Below are 17,281 nucleotides of genomic sequence, written 5' to 3'. Positions count from 1 at the left end.
TGCACTTAATTCATTTGAATTGATAAGATAATGAGATGAGATCGTGATAAAATTCTGAAAGTGATGCAACTGAAAAATAGGTTATTCACCTAGTCATTTATTTTAGTTATTTGATAAATTACTATTCTCCTCAAAGGATGTTTATTTCTTCATTCAGTAGTCAAAAGGTGAAGTCGTTGTTTCATCAGAATGCTGGTGGTTCCCCATGTTGAGTATGGAATTTGGCCTGTTTCTTTTCTTGGTATTGTTACACAGGGAGATTTAGCATGATAGGTTCACTATACAGTTCCCTGGAATCGAAGATACTATGAGATGATTGGTAGAAAAGGAAAAGGATGATGTCATCTTCACTTACAAGCCAAACTAAAGGAAAAGAGAATTTTGTTCCTTTGCTGAGTTGGTGTTTACTACAGTAGGTCTAACATATGGCACTAGTGGATTGCGTTTCTCACACTGGGCAGCAGTTTTTTAAAGCAGCTAAGAGATGGCTGTCTCCCTTACCCAGCTTGAGGTCTTTCTTTGTGTGTTGATCAGCATGATTTATAAAAAAGGGGAAAGGTGTGCATTAAAATTTTGCTTTTTGATTCGGCTATAATATATTCTGTTGGTACTATACATGAATATAATTACTGTCTGGTGTTGAAATTCTTGGTATTCTTGGATCTTGCTACTGATATTTATGTGTAAAATACTCATCTTTTAGAAATTTTATCTTAAGTGAAAGTTTGTCTTCATGTGCATACGAAGTACCTACTATCATTTTTCTATTGTAAAGAATGATTAACATTAGATTTTAATTAATGTACAATATTAAGTATCAAGTGGAATTCCAACTCGTGTATGGTTGATTTAAACTGAAAAAACAAAAAACAAAAAAACCACACATTGGTGCTTGAAAATCAACCTGTATAAGTATTGCATGTTTTATGTTTAGAAAACTAGTCCTGCTTGTTTGCATTTGTGAGATTTAATTTTATATTTAAATGCAGGTACTGTGTATTTTGGTATTGTGTCTTTTGGAATTTTGGCAGAAAAACATTCTTAAAAGCTTTATGAAAATCTAAATAATTACATATTTTGAAAGCATAACTTGTCTTTGTTCAAAATTATACTTAGTTTAACTTAAATTCTAGTTTTATAAGTAGCAGTGTAATTCAGATTGGCAGCATAGTGTTGTTCAGAAAGTGACTCAGACTTTTCTCAAAGATATTGAAGAACTTATTTTTTTTGTGCCTAACGACAAGATGTTTCTTCTTCAGTGGAGTCCTTTGTTAAAATACCTGTCTCCCGGGTAACATCTCCTCTTATGTTGCACACCCCGCTTTCCCCAAAATAAAAGTGTTAGGTGAATAAAGCAAAATAATTCTATTGCTTTGATTTGTTCACTGATTGTTTTTCTCATAATTTTGCTGCCTGGAGGTGTAACTAACTATATTTTACTGTTGGGAACTGTCTTACTTTGGCCATTAGGAGCAACCATTGCAAGCTTAGTTGGAGTATCTAGTGCCTTGTAGCAGAAGCATGAAGAACAAGGATGGGTACTAGTGGTATTGTGTTTTCAGATGGAAGAGGGTGTGGCAAAATTAAAATCTTTTTCTGTAATTTCTATAGAAAAATGGGGCAATTTTTTTTAGTCCCCACTCGGGAAGCAGGTTTAATCATTTTCTTTGATTTCTTCTGAGTGAGTTTTGCTGCCTTCTTGTCTTTTTCTAGGAATTGAGCATTGGGCTACAGGAAAGTACCATGTTGTGTAGATTATTCTTTCTGAAAGGAGTTGGTGCATGCTGCAACTATTGGTGTACATGTGATTTTTTTCTAGCTTCCCTTTGCAAAATGAAATTCTATTATTTCCATTTAAATTTACTATCTACCTACAAATTTTAGTACTAGTTTGTATATTCTTCATGTTAATTTAGAGTGATCCTGAAGGTTATATCTTTCAGAACAGTTATTTGATAAATAGCAAATTTTGCAAGCAGAAACCCCTTGTTAACAAACACATGTGACATCTGAGAACCTAGGCTGCCTTGTTTATTTGGAATGCAATGGTATCTTATCAGAGCTTATAATTTTACCTTGGGAGGACAATACTGTATTACATTTGAATAATAATAGGAAATATGGCTTCCCAAATATAGCTGTGTATCAATGTACAGAATTAAAAATCAAAATGGGTTTTTAAAACTGTGAAGTAGAAAGGCTGCTCAAGCCAGTTTTTTTCGTAAAGAATTTAGCTTGCTGACATGTCTCATGGAAAGGAGGATGGTGTGTGTGTGTGTGTGTGTGTGTGTGTGTGTGTGTGTGTGTGTGTGTATGTTTTCAATAAATTGCTCTTTGGGCTGCATCTGCAGATACAGTAGCCAATTGATCTAATGCAGTTTCTGGAGGCTTTCTGTACAGGTGATGTCATCCTTTTAGCTCTATTCTCCTCCCACTCTCTTTCCTTCTTATTAGATATTTCATCTTACTGCAGAGCATAGAATCAATAGGAGCTTCTCCTTAGGGAGCTGCTTTGAAACAGGCAAGGACAGTAGGAATTAAGACACTAACATTCAGTCTTGCTTTAGCAGAAGATACAGTGGTTTTGTACCATATTATATAAAAATGTTTAACCAGAAAAGCTAGACTTAAATCAACAGTACTGTTTTACTGATGCATTAGAATAAGAAGCAGTGCTGCAGAGCTGTAAACAGTGCATGTGAATAGAGAAAATAATTACAATTTTGGTGATTCTTAGACATTCTACAGGACAAACCTGTTACAGCATATATCATCTAACTGCCATTTGCTCAACGTTTTTTTTTTTTTTTTTTTTTTAAACCTCTGGTGGTTAAGAATATAAAGAAGAAACTTTAATCTTCAGGATACAATGTTTGCTTTTGATGCAGAAGAATCACTGCAGTGCTTGTTCTACAGAATGAAATAAGTTGAAGAAAAGACAAAGCTATATTACAGAGAGGAAAGGTTTCACGGAATCCAGGAACACAGATTTGGTGCATGTTGCCTGATTTGCTTTGACTGATACTGTATTAACTGTTGTGCTACCACTCTGCATGTCTATGCCAGGTGCCTGAAGCCGCATGTATATATCTGTATATTCTGAGCCAGAGTCGTAAACATCTTCATTTACTGTGATTTGCTTGTTAAAGTGAACGTTTTAATTTAGAACAATACTTTACTGAAAGCTCCTGATTTTAGTTTTAAAAGGGGTTTGGAGAGGCTGCCTTTATTTAAACACTGCAGTGGTGTATGATTTGTAAAAAGAAACTTAACAGAATTTTATCACCATACTCATCACTGTGGCTCTGGTTTGAAAAGGAAACTACCCTTTCCAGCCTAGGAAATGGCTTTTCTTGTTCGCTGTTATGCCAATTGTCTTCAGCCATGGGCCTCCAAAGTAAGTAATTGTTATTTTCTTAGCAGTTGATTTAATCCAGTTATTAGATTTTATTTTGAATTGTAAATGAGCTTTATTGCGCTGTTATATTTTCTAAACTTTAAAAATAAGAACTACAAAGTAATCTTTCTCATTGCCATTTTTTTTAATTTAAATATCTAAAACATTCTAATGTGACCTCTAAGAAGATTTGAAAGGTGCCTTTTAAATCTATAGACTTAAAATGCAGTGCATTTGAGATGTACTCTCTTCAGACTGAATTGTTTTTTGATTATGGCTATTGCAGTACTTATCAGTGATCATACTCTAACTTGCTTCATTTTCTTAAATGGTTGATATATTTAGGTATGTTAGTCTAATTTCCAGATTATATGACATTTTTCATTAATATGCTGTCAGATAAATTATGATTGAATTGTGCTATTTTACAATTGAATTGTGCTATTTTACAGAGATTAGTTAATTCTTAAGCAGCGAAATAATAAGAAGAAAATACTCATGAAAATCAATTATGTGAAAATATTTAAATAATGATTCTAAGTATTTTCAAGATAGTAACCCATTCGCAGCTGGAGACTATTTAAGGTCATCTATCATACTTGTCATTTTTAAATAAACATAATAACTCATAAAAAAGCAAAGTGCTATACAACCTTCCAGGCTAAGTTGTAGGAAAATATATACTCTAATTCAGTAAGTTTTATTATACACAGTGGCTATTTATATAGTCTGTAATTTGATGCCACTCAAGTTATCTTTCCTGTCTCATGTATGTATTATAAAACAGTGTTTTTTCAAAACATTTAAATTGTAACATTTATTAAGATTTTTTATGGTTCTCTTGCATACAGACAGGCACAATAGAAGCACTTCTTAGTATGGTCTGAAATCATGTCTTTGTTTCAAGGTTGTCCTGTTGATGGTGACTAAGGAAGAAATGCTATGATAGCATCATGGTGTTTTTCTGTTTTATCATAGGCCTAGCTCACTTTCTTAAAGGCAGCTTCTGGAAAGACATTTAAATTCACTGTCCATTTGACAAACAGCTGATTGAAATGTAAATAGATGAAAAAAAGCCTAGGTACACAATGTATTTGTGCTATTATCTGGCTAAGGTTTAAATGGCCTTTTTAGTGAAAATGACACCTATATGGCCCAAGCATTGCTGATGCTTGATAGCTGCACTATACTACAGAGGTTTAAACCACTTGTAGAAAGGAAGTGAGTGAGACTATGTAAAAAAAACTTTAAAGAAAATTAAGAATGAGATATAGGGGTTGTTTTTTAAGGTAACCAGCAAAATAAAATAGCCTTTGGAATGCTGATAGCCAACTTTTGATCCCAGATTTAACAAATATGGAAGAGTCAGAATTTCAAAATCAGCTTCTAAAGTTTCATGAAATGCCAGCAAACATTATATGAGCAGGATTCTGGATTGGTACTCTACAGTGTAAATCAAGTATTTGTGAGAGTACATGTCTCCATTCCCCTTCTCTCATGTTACTGTTGATGGAATTTTGACGCTGGATTGCAATTAAACACATAAAACTTAGAATTTTTTTATACTTCTTTTCATTTTCCAGTACATTTTACTGGTTTTATGTTTGTTCACGTATTTTTGCCTATGCTACTATGTACTTGCATTTTACTACTTCTGAATTCATTAATTTTCTTGCTAAAATAAATAGTCGTATTAGCACGGTTCTATTGGGGGTTGGGGAAGAATGAATCATAAACTCCTTCCTTTATATTTACTCTTAAGATAATTGTTTAGTTCAGTATAAAATAATAAATCCAAAGTCTTTTTTCTTTAGCACTTTGAGAAAGTTACTACACTGTCTTCTGGCCTCCAGTGTTGCTGATGAGAAGTCCGAGCTCATATTTTTTTTTCCTTTGTTAATTACTTTTGTTAGTTATGTTTTTGTTATTTTACTTTTTTTTTTTTAAGAGACGTGGTCCTCCAGCTTGGCCAACATGGTGAAACCCCATCTCTATTAAAAATAGAAAAATTAGCCAGGTGTGGTGCCACATATCTGTAGTCCCAGCTACTCGGGAGGTTGAGGTGGGAGAATCGCTTGAATCCAGGAGGCAGAGTTTGCAGTGAGCTGAGATCATGACACTGCACTCTAGCCTGGGTGGACAGGGTGAGACCCTGTCTCAAAAAAAAAAAAAAAAGAGAGAGAGACAAGGCCCTGCTCTGTTGCCCAGGCTGGAGTGCAGTGGTGTGATCATGGCTCACTGCAGCCTTGAACTCCTGGGCTCAAGGGATCCTCCCACACAGCTGGGAGCACAGATGCACACCACCATCCCTGGCCAATTTTCCAATTTTTTTGTAGAGACAAGGTCTCTCCATCTTGCCCAAGCTGGTCTGAAACTCCTGGACTCAAGCAATCCTCATGCCTTGGCCTCCCAAAGTGCTGGGATCACAGGCATGAGCCACTGTGTCCAGCCTTTGTTTTATTTATTTTTTTTAATCCTTGATGCCATGAAGTTTTGCCCTGGATTGCCTAATGTTTTGTTCCCCTATTGACACTTTTAGAGTACTCTCTCAAGCTGAAAATTCTCATTTGTCTTCAGTTGTGAGATTTTTTTTTTTTTTTTTTTTTTGACAGTCTCGCTCTGTTGCCCAGGCTAGAGTGCGGTGGCGCAATCTCCGCTCACTGCAACCTCCACCTCCTGGGTTCAAGCGAGTTTCCTGTCTCAGCCTCTTGAGTAGCTGAGACTACAGGCACCCGCCACCACGCCCGGCTAATTTTTGTATTTTTAGTGGAGGTGGAGTTTCACCATGTTGGCCAGGCTGGTCTTAAACTCCTGACCTCAAATGATCCACCCATCTCGGCCTCCCAAAGTGCTGGGATTACAGGCATGAGCCCTTGTGCCCTGCCTATTGTTGTTTTTTAATTGCAACTTTTTTTTTTTCTAGTCTCTCTAGAGAGAAATCAAATTGAGTTTTTTTGGGTTTCTTTCAGGAGGTTGGTCTCTTAAGTGGTTCTTAGTTGGGAGCTCACCTTCCTGATCTGTTAGAGTTGCTTGCTTGAGGTGACTGTTTACTGGGTGGAGGAAGCATTACCACTTTGGGTTCTGTTTCCTTCTTTGAGGTGCTTCTACAGTCACTGGTCACTGGTTGATTTATCCACAGCTAAAACTGCAGGTCATTTCTTTGCCCTTATCTTACTGTACCTATCCTCAGCATTTGACACAGCTGATCACTTCCTCCTTGACAGACTTTCTTCAAAGTCCAAGTCTTCACCATGACCTACCAAACAGTTTATGCTCTCTCCTCCACCTGTCTCCTACTACACTCCTCCTCATTCACTGTCACCACCCTGATTTCCTTGCCTGTTCTCAGGCTTGCCAGGCATTCTTATACTGATTTTCTCCTAAATTATAGTAATTTACTTTTAATAAACTCACCATTAAAAAATGAATATTGATTGAAAGCTTCTCTATGGTTTCAAAAATATTAAAGTGGGGAGAATACTTTGTCTTAGAATTGAAAAACTTTTTAATACTTACTAGTTACATCATTTTGAAACATCCTTCCAACTCTCAACTTTTGGTAAAAATAATGAGTTAGGAATGTTCAATGTTTCTCTTGTAGTTTCACATACCTCAGGCACAGTGCTGTGATCTCTTGGTTTATATACCCAAGGTTCTCCTTTGGGGCTTTTGAGAAATGGTAAACTCCATGAAACAGGCTCCATACTGCTATATACATATATTTATTTTATTTTATTTTATTTATATATAAATATAAATATATATTACATATAATATATGATTATTAATATATTATGTATATTATATATTATATAAATAATATTATATATATTATATAAATAATATATATATTATAATATATATTATATAAATAATATAATATGTATTATATATTATATATAAGTAATATATATCATATATTATAAATATATATTATATATTTATATATGATATATTTATATATTTATATATTACAATAATATAATATATAATTATATATAATAATAATAATTATTATTTTTTGAGACGAAGTCTTGCTCTGTCGCCCAGGCTGGAGTGCAGTGGTGTGGTTTCGGCTCACTGCAAGCTCCGCCTCCCGGGTTCATGCCATTCTGCTGCCTCAGCCTCCCGAGTAGCTAGGACTACAGGCGCCCGCCACCACGCCCAGCTAATTTTTTGTACTTTTAGTAGAAACAGGGTTTCACCGTGTTAGCCAGGATGGTCTCGATCTCCTGACCTTGTGATCTGCTCGCCTCGGCCTCCCAAAGTGCTGGGATTACAGGCGTGAGACATCACGCCCGGCCCCTAGAAGCTCTTAGAATTCTGGTGGCTTACTTTTAATTTTGTAAGGCCTCCATCGTCTTGTGCTTCAACTATCCTCTCTCTTGTGTGTATCATTTTCTTCTATTTCACCTTCTGTGCTTCCAGAGTGATCTTAAGAGTAGGTACCCTAAGAGGAATATTGAGTCATAAGGTATATATGTTTTAAATGTAACCTTACATTTGCTCCCCAAAGTGGCTACTCCTCAAATTGTTGTCCAAAATGGTTATACCAGTTCATACCCCCATTAGCAGTTTATGAGAATATTGTTTTCCTCCATAGTTTTTCCTGCATTTTGTATTATCATACTTGTTTTTTGCCAATTTGATGGGGAAAAAAGTGTTTGTTTTAGTTTTTATTTCCCTGATTACTTGCAAGGTTAACATTCTCTTCCAGCTGTTGTTTTTTTTGTTTTTGTTTTTGTTTTTGTTTTTTCCCTGCTGTTGTAACCTAAGTGGCCTTATGTTGAGATGGCAAAGCCAAAAATACCTAAACAGTTTGGATATCTGAGTCTCTGTATACTAAGGCAGTTGCCCCAAAAGTTGCCTGTACACTTCACTAGGGTAAGCCTTAGTGATCTGAGGGCCCTCTATTGTTGTAACAAAATCTAGTCTGAGAAATATAGTAGCTCTTACATCACTGCCCTTTCCAGAAACCTATAGTAGCTCTATATTGTCTGTAGGAACCAAATTCAAAATGCCTAGCTTGATATTGCTGATTATATTCTACCTCTAGCCTTTTCTCAATACATCTCTTTCCCCACCCCCTCTCTATATACAAAGTATTCAGCAGACTTTGTAACTTCATAATGTCTGTATTCAACTTGTTAGCTAAAAAACTTTCTGGCTGCTTCAAATAAAACTAACAGTAGGCCTTGTGGACATGTGATCTCCAGCAGAGCACAGAAGTTCAGATATAGGAAATAGACAAAGGATGCTGTGGAAGATGGGAAGTTTTGCCAGACCTGGTGGCTGGAGGGACAACGGGGTAAATGAATTGAGTTTGCTGATGAAAGATCAGCTGTTGAGTCCAGGTGGATCAGGAGAGAAAGAGAAAGGGCAGGTAAGCTGAGCGATAGTGGAGAAGATTTAGGGAACCAAGAACTTTTCTTGGAGGAAAAGTCTTTCCTTTTTGCTTCATTTGATACAGAGAAAAGATAAACTATTGGGTGTTTTGAACTCCCAACCGAGTATCAGGAAACAACTTAGTAGGAAAGAGCAATGGGTTTAGTCAGGCTGCCTGGGTTTCAGATCCCAGGACCCCAGTTTCCTAGCCATGTGACCCTGGGAAACCTTTATAACATCTCTAAGATTAGGTTTCCTACTCTAGAAATTGGGTATAATCATAGTATTACCTCATCTTGTTGTTTGAATCTTAGATTAGATGATCTATGTGAAAGTGTATGTTTGGTACAAATAGTGGGCACTCAAATGTTAACTGCAGTCAGCATCATTATTCTCATTGTGTAAGGAGGTTGAGGGCATTCCTGTATGAAGTTTTCTTCATGAAGTAGAAAGCAGATGCCATTTGCTTATAAATCTGTCTCCACTGTCCACTATTAGACTGAGCTCCTTGAAGGCAGGGCCCATATGTTTTCATTTTTATGTCATCAGCAGAGTTCCTGGCACAAAGTAGAATATAACAGAAAAATGATAGAGTCAGATCTGGGTTTGATTCCCAACTCTACTGCTTGCTTGAGTGTGTGATCAGGGACAAGTTGCTTCATCGTACTCCCTCTATTTCCTCATCAGTAAAATAGAGATAATAATAACACCTCCTTTTTAGGGTTTACTGAGGGTAAAGATTGCACAGTACATTGTCAGTACTATGAAGCCACTTGGCAGACTTCTGGCTTTGGTTCATTATGTTACTTTTATGAATGACATTCTTCTCCTTGGTCTTTTTACCTCTGTAGGAATTCGCAATATATACTATCTCCTACCCCTGACACCCCAACCAAACACCACACATTTTAAAACTATTTTCAGTGTTTGCCTTTCCAACTACTTCATTCCCAGATGAGATTTTTTTTTTTTCATATCTAAATGATAGAAACTAAGTGGGAGGAAGGTCTTTGAACTGTATCATACCCTCATCAATATTTCTGTATTATTGTAAGCAATTATGAGCTTGTTAAATTTTTTTGCTGCCTTTTCTGATATACATATTAGAGCGATAAATGGCCTGTAAGTATGACTTTAACTTATCCCACAGGGTTTCATATATAGCATCTTAATTTTCTGTTTTAATGTTTTCTAATTTCCAATGTGACTTCGTTAATTTATGGGCTATTTCAATAGAGGATTATTTACAATTTTCTAACATGATAGTTTTCTGTTTATCTTTTTGTTATGTATTTCTACCTTATTTGCACTGTTATTGCTGAATATTCCCTGGTTTCAGTCTTTTGTAATTTGTTAAGACTTGCCTTAATTGTAAATTTTTACAAATGTTTTTTATATGTGCCCTAAAAGAAAATGTGTTCTGGAGTTTTTGGTTCCGTTATTCTATGTCTGTACTCTTTAGGTCGTTTGTTAATTATGTTCATATCTTTTATATCTTTACTTGTTTTGTTTTTGTGTGTTTTGCTTATTCAGACTGCTACTGAGATCTGTATTAAAAATTTATGGCATAATTGTAAATGACATTTTTGTCTTATACATTTTTAAAATTTTTTTTTAATTCACAAATAATAATTACTTGTATTTATGGGGTACAGTGTGATGTTTTGATACATGTTCACACTGCAAAACAATCAAATCAAGGTAATTAACATATCCATCACCTTGGCCAGTTAAGGTGGCTCACACCTGTAATCCCAGCACTTTGGGAGGCTGAGGCAGGCAGATTACATAAGGTCAAGAGCTGGAGACCAGCCTGGCCAATGTGGTGAAACCCCTTTTGTACTAAAAATACAAAAATTAGCTGGGCATGGTAGTATACATCTGTAATCCCAGCTATTCAGGAGGCTGAAGCAAAAGAAGCACTCAAACCCGGTAGGCAGAGGTTGTAGTGAGCCAAGATTGCACCACTGCACTCCAGCCTAGGTGACAGAGCAAGACACTCTGTCTCTCTCTCTATGTATCTATCTATATCCATCACCTCATATACTTAGGAAGAGTCCCCTTTTGACTCTACTAATGCTTTTGCACCAAGTGTACTTTAAGCTGTAGCAGCTTTCTTTTGGTTGTGTTTGCATGGTGTATATTTTTCCATTCTTTGATTATTTAATGTTTTCCCCTCTGTTAGCTTGGTAGTTATACACTTTTTTACTATGCTTTTCTTAAATCAGAAATTACAACACACATTCTTCACCTATCAAATCTGCTACTACAGCTTCATGGACAGTGCAAGGAACTGAGAGCACTCTAATAGCTTCATTTGCCCTTCTCCAGACTTACATTCTGTTGTTGTATTTTAATTATTGTATTTTAAACTTAATAGGATATTAATGTTTCTATTTTATATAGTCAGCATTCATGTAGATTTATCCACACATTTCCCATTTTCCTTGGTTTTTCTTCTTTCTTGTGCCTGAAAGCTTCTATCTGGAATCATTTTTCTTCTCCCAGTGGATTTTATTCATTGTAGGACTGCTAAGGAATTATTTCCTTCATTTTTCTTTATTTGAAAATTTTTTTTTTTTTTTTTTTTTTTTTATTATACTTTAGGGTTTTAGGGTACATGTGCACAATGTGCAGGTTTGTTACATATGTATCCATGTGCCATGTTGATTTCCTGCACCCATTAACTCGTCATTTAGCATTAGGTGTATCTCCTAATGCTGTCCCTCCCCCCTCCCCCCACCCCACAACAGTCCCCGGAGCGTGATGTTCCCCTTCCTGTGTCCATGAGTTCTCATTGTTCAATTCCCACCTATGAGTGAGAACATGCGGTGTTTGGTTTTTTGTCCTTGCGATAGTTTACTGAGAATGATGTTTTCCAGTTTCATCCATGTCCCTACAAAGGACACGAACTCATCATTTTTTATGGCTGCATAGTATTCCATGGTGTATATGTGCCACATTTTCTTAATCCAGTCTATGGTTGTTGGACATTTGGGTTGGTTCCAACTCTTTGCTATTGTGAATAGTGCCGCAATAAACATACGTGTGCATGTGCCTTTATAGCAGCATGATTTATAGTCCTTTGGGTATATACCCAGTAATGGGATGGCTGGGTCAAATGGTATTTCTAGTTCTAGATCCCTGAGGAATCGCCACACTGACTTCCACAATGGTTGAACTAGTTTACAGTCCCACCAACAGTGCAAAAGTGTTCCTATTTCTCCACATCCTCTCCAGCACCTGTTGTTTCCTGATTTTTTAATGATGGCCATTCTAACTGGTGTGAGATGGTATCTCACTGTGGTTTTGATTTGCATTTCTCTGATGGCCAGTGATGAGGAGCATTTCTTCATGTGTTTTTTGGCTGCATAAATGTCTTCTTTTGAGAAGTGTCTGTTCATGTCCTCTGCCCACTTTTTGATGGGGTTGTTTGTTTTTTTCTTGTAAATTTGTTTGAGTTCATTGTAGATTCTGGATATTAGCCCTTTGTCAGATGAGTAGGTTGCAAAAATTTTCTCCCATTGTGTAGGTTGCCTGTTCACTCTGATGATAGTTTCTTTTGCTGTGCAGAAGCTCTTTAGTTTAATGAGATCCCATTTGTCGATTTTGGCTTTTGTTGCCATTGCTTTTGGTGTTTTAGACATGAAGTCCTTGCCCACGCCTATGTCCTGAATGGTATTGCCTAGGTTTTCTTGTAGGATTTTAATGGTTTTAGGTCTAACATATAAGTCTTTAATCCATCTTGAATTAATTTTTGTATAAGGTGTAAGGAAGGGATCCAGTTGCAGCTTTCTACATATGGCTAGCCAGTTTTCCCAGCACCATTTATTAAATAGGGAATCCTTTCCCCATTTCTTGTTTTTGTCAGGTTTGTCAAAGATCAGATAGTTGTAGCTATGCGGCATCATTTCTGAGGGCTCTGTTCTGTTCCATTGATCTATGTCTCTGTTGTGGTACCAGTACCATGCTGTTTTGGTTACTGTAGCCTTGTAGTATAGTTTAAAGTCAGGTAGCGTGATGCCTCCAGCTTTGTTCTTTTGGCTTAGGATTGACTTGGCGATGCGGGCTCTTTTTTGGTTCCATATGAACTTGAAAGTAGTTTTTTCCAATTCTGTGAAGAAAGTCATTGGTAGCTTGATGGGGATGGCATTGAATCTATAAATTACCTTGGGCAGTATGGCCATTTTCACGATATTGATTCTTCCAACCCATGAGCATGGAATGTTCTTCCATTTGTTTGTATCCTCTTTTATTTCATTGAGCAGTGGTTTGTAGTTCTCCTTGAAGAGGTCCTTCACATCCCTTGTAAGTTGTATTCCTAGGTATTTTATTCTCTTTGAAGCAATTGTGAATGGGAGTTCACTCATGATTTGGCTCTCTGTTTGTCTGTTATTGGTGTACAAGAATGCTTGTGATTTTTGTACATTAATTTTGTATCCTGAGACTTTGCTGAAGTTGCTAATCAGCTTAAGGAGATTTTGGGCTGAGACGATGGGGTTTTCTAGATATACAATCATGTCATCTGCAAACAGGGACAATTTGACTTCCTCTTTTCCTAATTGAATACCCTTTATTTCCTTCTCCTGCCTGATTGCTCTGGCCAGAACTTCCAGCACTATGTTGAATAGGAGCGGTGAGAGAGGGCATCCCTGTCTTGTGCCAGTTTTCAGAGGGAATGCTTCCAGTTTTTGCCCATTCAGTATGATATTGGCTGTGGGTTTGTTGTAGATAGCTCTTATTATTTTGAGATACGTCCCATCAATACCTAATTTATTGAGAGTTTTTAGCATGAAGGGTTGTTGAATTTTGTCAAAGGCCTTTTCTGCATCTATTGAGATAATCATGTGGTTTTTGTCTTTGGTTCTGTTTATATGCTGGATTACATTTATTGATTTGCGTATGTTGAACCAGCCTTGCATCCCAGGGATGAAGCCCACTTGATCATGGTGTATAAGCTTTTTGATGTGCTGCTGGATTCGGTTTGCCAGTATTTTATTGAGGATTTTTGCATCAATGTTCATCAAGGATATTGGTCTGAAATTCTCTTTTTTGGTTATGTCTCTGCCAGGTTTTGGTATCAGGACGATGCTGGCTTCGTAAAATGTGTTAGGGAGGATTCCCTCTTTTTCTATCGATTGGAATAGTTTCAGAAGGAATGGTACCAGTTCCTCCTTGTACCTCTGGTAGAATTCAGCTGTGAATCCATCAGGTCCTGGACTCTTTTTGGTTGGTAAGCTATTGATTATTGCCACAATTTCAGAACCTGTTATTGGTCTATTGAGAGATTCAACTTCTTCCTGGTTTAGTCTTGGGAGGGTGTATTTGTTGAGTAATTTATCCATTTCTTCTAGATTTTCTAGTTTATTTGCATAGAGGTGTTTGTAGTATTCTCTGATGGTAGATTGTATTTCTGTGGGATCAGTGGTGATATCCCCTTTTTCGTTTTTTATTGCATCTATTTGATTCTTCTCTCTTTTCTTCTTTATTAGTCTTGCTAGCGGTCCATCAATTTTGTTGATCTTTTCAAAAATCCAGCTCCTGGATTCATTAATTTTTTGAAGGGTTTTTTGTGTCTCTATTTCCTTCAGTTCTGCTCTGATTTTAGTTATTTCTAGCCTTCTGCTAGCTTTTGAATGTGTTTGCTCTTGCTTTTCTAGTTCTTTTAATTGTGATGTTAGGGTGTCAATTTTGGATCTTTCCTGCTTTCTCTTGTGGGCATTTAGTGCTATAAATTTCCCTCTACACACTGCTTTGAACGTGTCCCAGAGATTCTGGCATGTTGTGTCTTTGTTCTCGTTGGTTTCAAAGAACATCTTTATTTCTGCCTTCATTTCATTATGTACCCAATAGTCATTCAGGAGCAGGTTGTTCAGTTTCCATGTAGTTGAGCGGTTTTGAGTGAGTTTCTTAATCCTGAGTTCTAGTTTGATTGCACTGTGGTCTGAGAGACAGTTTGTTATAATCTCTGTTCTTTTACATTTGCTGAGAAGAGCTTTACTTCCAACTATGTGGTCAATTTTGGAATAGGTGTGGTGTGGTGCTGAAAAAAATGTATATTCTGTTGATTTGGGGTGGAGAGTTCTGTAGATGTCTATTAGGTCCACTTTATGTAGAGCTGAGTTCAATTCCTGGATATCCTTGTTAACTTTCTGTCTCGTTGATCTGTCTAATGCTGACAGTGGGGTGTTAAAATCTCCCATTATTATTGTGTGGGAGTTTAAGTCCCTTTGTAGGTCACTGAGGACTTGCTTTATGAATCTGGGTGCTCCTGTGTTGGGTGCATATATATTTAGGATAGTTAGCTCTTCTTGTTGAATTGATCCCTTTACCATTATGTAATGGCCTTCTTTGTCTCTTTTGATCTTTGTTGGTTTAAAGTCTATTTTATCAGAGACTAGGATTGCAACCCCTGCCTTTTTTTGTTTTCCAGTTGCTTGATAGATCTTCCTCCATCCCTTTATTTTGAGTCTATGTGTGTCTCTGCACGTGAGATGGGTTTCCTGAATACAGCACACTGATGGGTCCTCACTCCTTATCCAGTTTGCCAGTCTGTGTCTTTTGATTGGAGCATTTAGCCCATTTACATTTAACGTGAATATTGTTATGTGTGAATCTGATCCTGTCATTATGATGTTAGTTGGTTATTTTGCTCGTTAGTTGCTATAGTTTCTTCCTAGCCTCGATGGTCTTTACAATTTGGCATGTTTTTGCAGGGGCTGGTACCGGTTGTTCCTTTCCATGTTTAGTGCTTCCTTCAGGAGCTCTTTTAGGGCAGGCCTGGTGGTGACAAAATCACTCAGCGTTTGCTTGTCTGTAAAGTATTTTATTTCTCCTTCACTTATGAAGCTTAGTTTGGCGGGATAGGAAATTCTGGGTTGAAAATTCTTTTCTTTAAGAATGTTGAATATCGGCCCCCACTCTCTTCTGGCTTGTAGAGTTTCTGCTGAGAGATCAGCTGTTAGTCTGATGGGCTTCCCTTTGTGGGTAACCCGACCTTTCTCTCTGGCTGCCCTTAACATTTTTTCCTTCATTTCAACTTTGGTGAATCTGACAATTATGTGTCTTGGAGTTGCCCTTCTCGAGGAGTATCTTTGTGGCGTTCTCTGTATTTCCTGAATCTGAATGCTGGCCTGCCTTGCTAGATTGGGGAAGTTCTCCTGGATAATATCTTGCAGAGTGTTTTCCAACTTGGTTCCATTCTCCCCATCATTTTCAGGTACACCAATCAGACGTAGGTTTGGTCTTTTCACATAGTCCCAAATTTCTTGGAGGCTTTGTTCATTTCTTTTTATTCTTTTTTCTCTAAACTTCCCTTCTCTCTTCATTTCATTCATTTCATCTTCTATCAGCGATACCCTTTCTTCCAGTTGATCGCATCTGCTACTGAGGCTTCTGCATTCTTCGCGTAGTTCTCGAAACTTGGCTTTCAGCTCCATCATCTCCTTGAAGCCCTTCTCTCCATTGGTTATTCTAGTTATCCATTCTTCTAATTTTTTTTCAAAGTTTTTAACTTCTTTGCTATTGTTTTGAATTTCCTCTCGTAGCTCAGAGTAGTTTGATCGTCTGAAGCCTTCTTCTCTCAACTCATCAAAGTCATCCTCCATCCAGCTTTGTTCCGTTGCTGGTGAGGAACTGCGTTCCTTTGGAGGAGGAGAGGTGCTCTGTTTTTTAGAGTTTCCAGTTTTTTTGGTCTGTTTTTTCCCCATCTTTGTGGTTTTGTCTACTTTTTGTCTTCGATGATGGTGATGTACAGATGGGTTTTTGGTGTGGATGTCCTTTCTGTTTGTTAATTTTCCTTCTACCAAACAAGACCCTCAGCTGCAGGTCTGTTGGAGTTTACTAGAGGTCCACTCCAGATCCTGTTTGGCTGGGTGTCAGCAGCGGTGGCTGCAGAACAGCGGATTTTCGTGAGACCACAAATTCAGCTGTCTGATAGTTCCTCTGAAAGTTTTGTCTCAGAGGAGTACCCGGTTGAATGAGGTGTCAGTCTGTCCCTACTGGGGGGGTGCCTCCCAGTTAGGCTGCTCAGGGGTGAGGGACCCACTTTAGGAGGCAGTCTGTCCGTTCTCAGATCTCCAGCTGCGTGCTGGGAGAACCACTACTCTCTTCAAAGCTGTCAGTCAGACAGGGACATTTAAGGCTGTGGAGGTTCTCGCTGAGTTTTTGGTTGTCTGTGCCCTGCCCCCAGAGGTGGAGCCTACAGAGGCAGGCAGGCCTCCTTGAGCTGTGGTGGGCTCCACCCAGTTCGAGCTTCCTGGCTGCTTTGTTTACCTAAGCAAGCCAGGGCAATGGCGGGCGCCCCTCCCCCAGCCTGGTTGCCGCCTTGCAGCGTGATCTCAGACTGCTGTGCTAGCAATCAGCAAGACTCTGTGGGCATAGGACCCTCCGAGCCAGGTGCGGGACACAATCTCCTAGTGTGCCGTTTTCCAGGCCCGTTGGAAAAGCGCAGTATTAGGACGGGACTGACCCGATATTCCAGGTGCCGTCTGTTTTCCC

At 37.8% G+C, this 17,281-nt stretch overlaps 1 protein-coding gene across 8 annotated transcripts in view; it reads left to right on the top strand.

The window, feature by feature from the left end:
• RAPGEF6 (Rap guanine nucleotide exchange factor 6) overlaps window positions 1–17,281 on the top strand; it is a 218,444-nt gene that overhangs the window by 102,523 nt on the left and 98,640 nt on the right. The window contains exon 1 of one of the 8 annotated variants that reach the window (XM_055299344.2): window positions 2,351–3,397. The exons of the other annotated variants lie outside the window; for them this stretch is intronic. Within the exon in view, the coding sequence (XP_055155319.1) occupies window positions 3,344–3,397 (54 nt within the window). The 5' untranslated portion in view covers window positions 2,351–3,343. Of the gene's footprint in view, window positions 1–2,350; window positions 3,398–17,281 lie in introns of those variants that run through there. 8 annotated transcript variants of the gene reach the window in all.

This window comes from Symphalangus syndactylus, chromosome 11 (genome assembly GCF_028878055.3).
Source record: "Symphalangus syndactylus isolate Jambi chromosome 11, NHGRI_mSymSyn1-v2.1_pri, whole genome shotgun sequence".
In the NCBI taxonomy this organism is placed as follows: domain Eukaryota; kingdom Metazoa; phylum Chordata; class Mammalia; order Primates; family Hylobatidae; genus Symphalangus; species Symphalangus syndactylus.
This window is presented reverse-complemented; position numbering and strand designations above follow the sequence as displayed.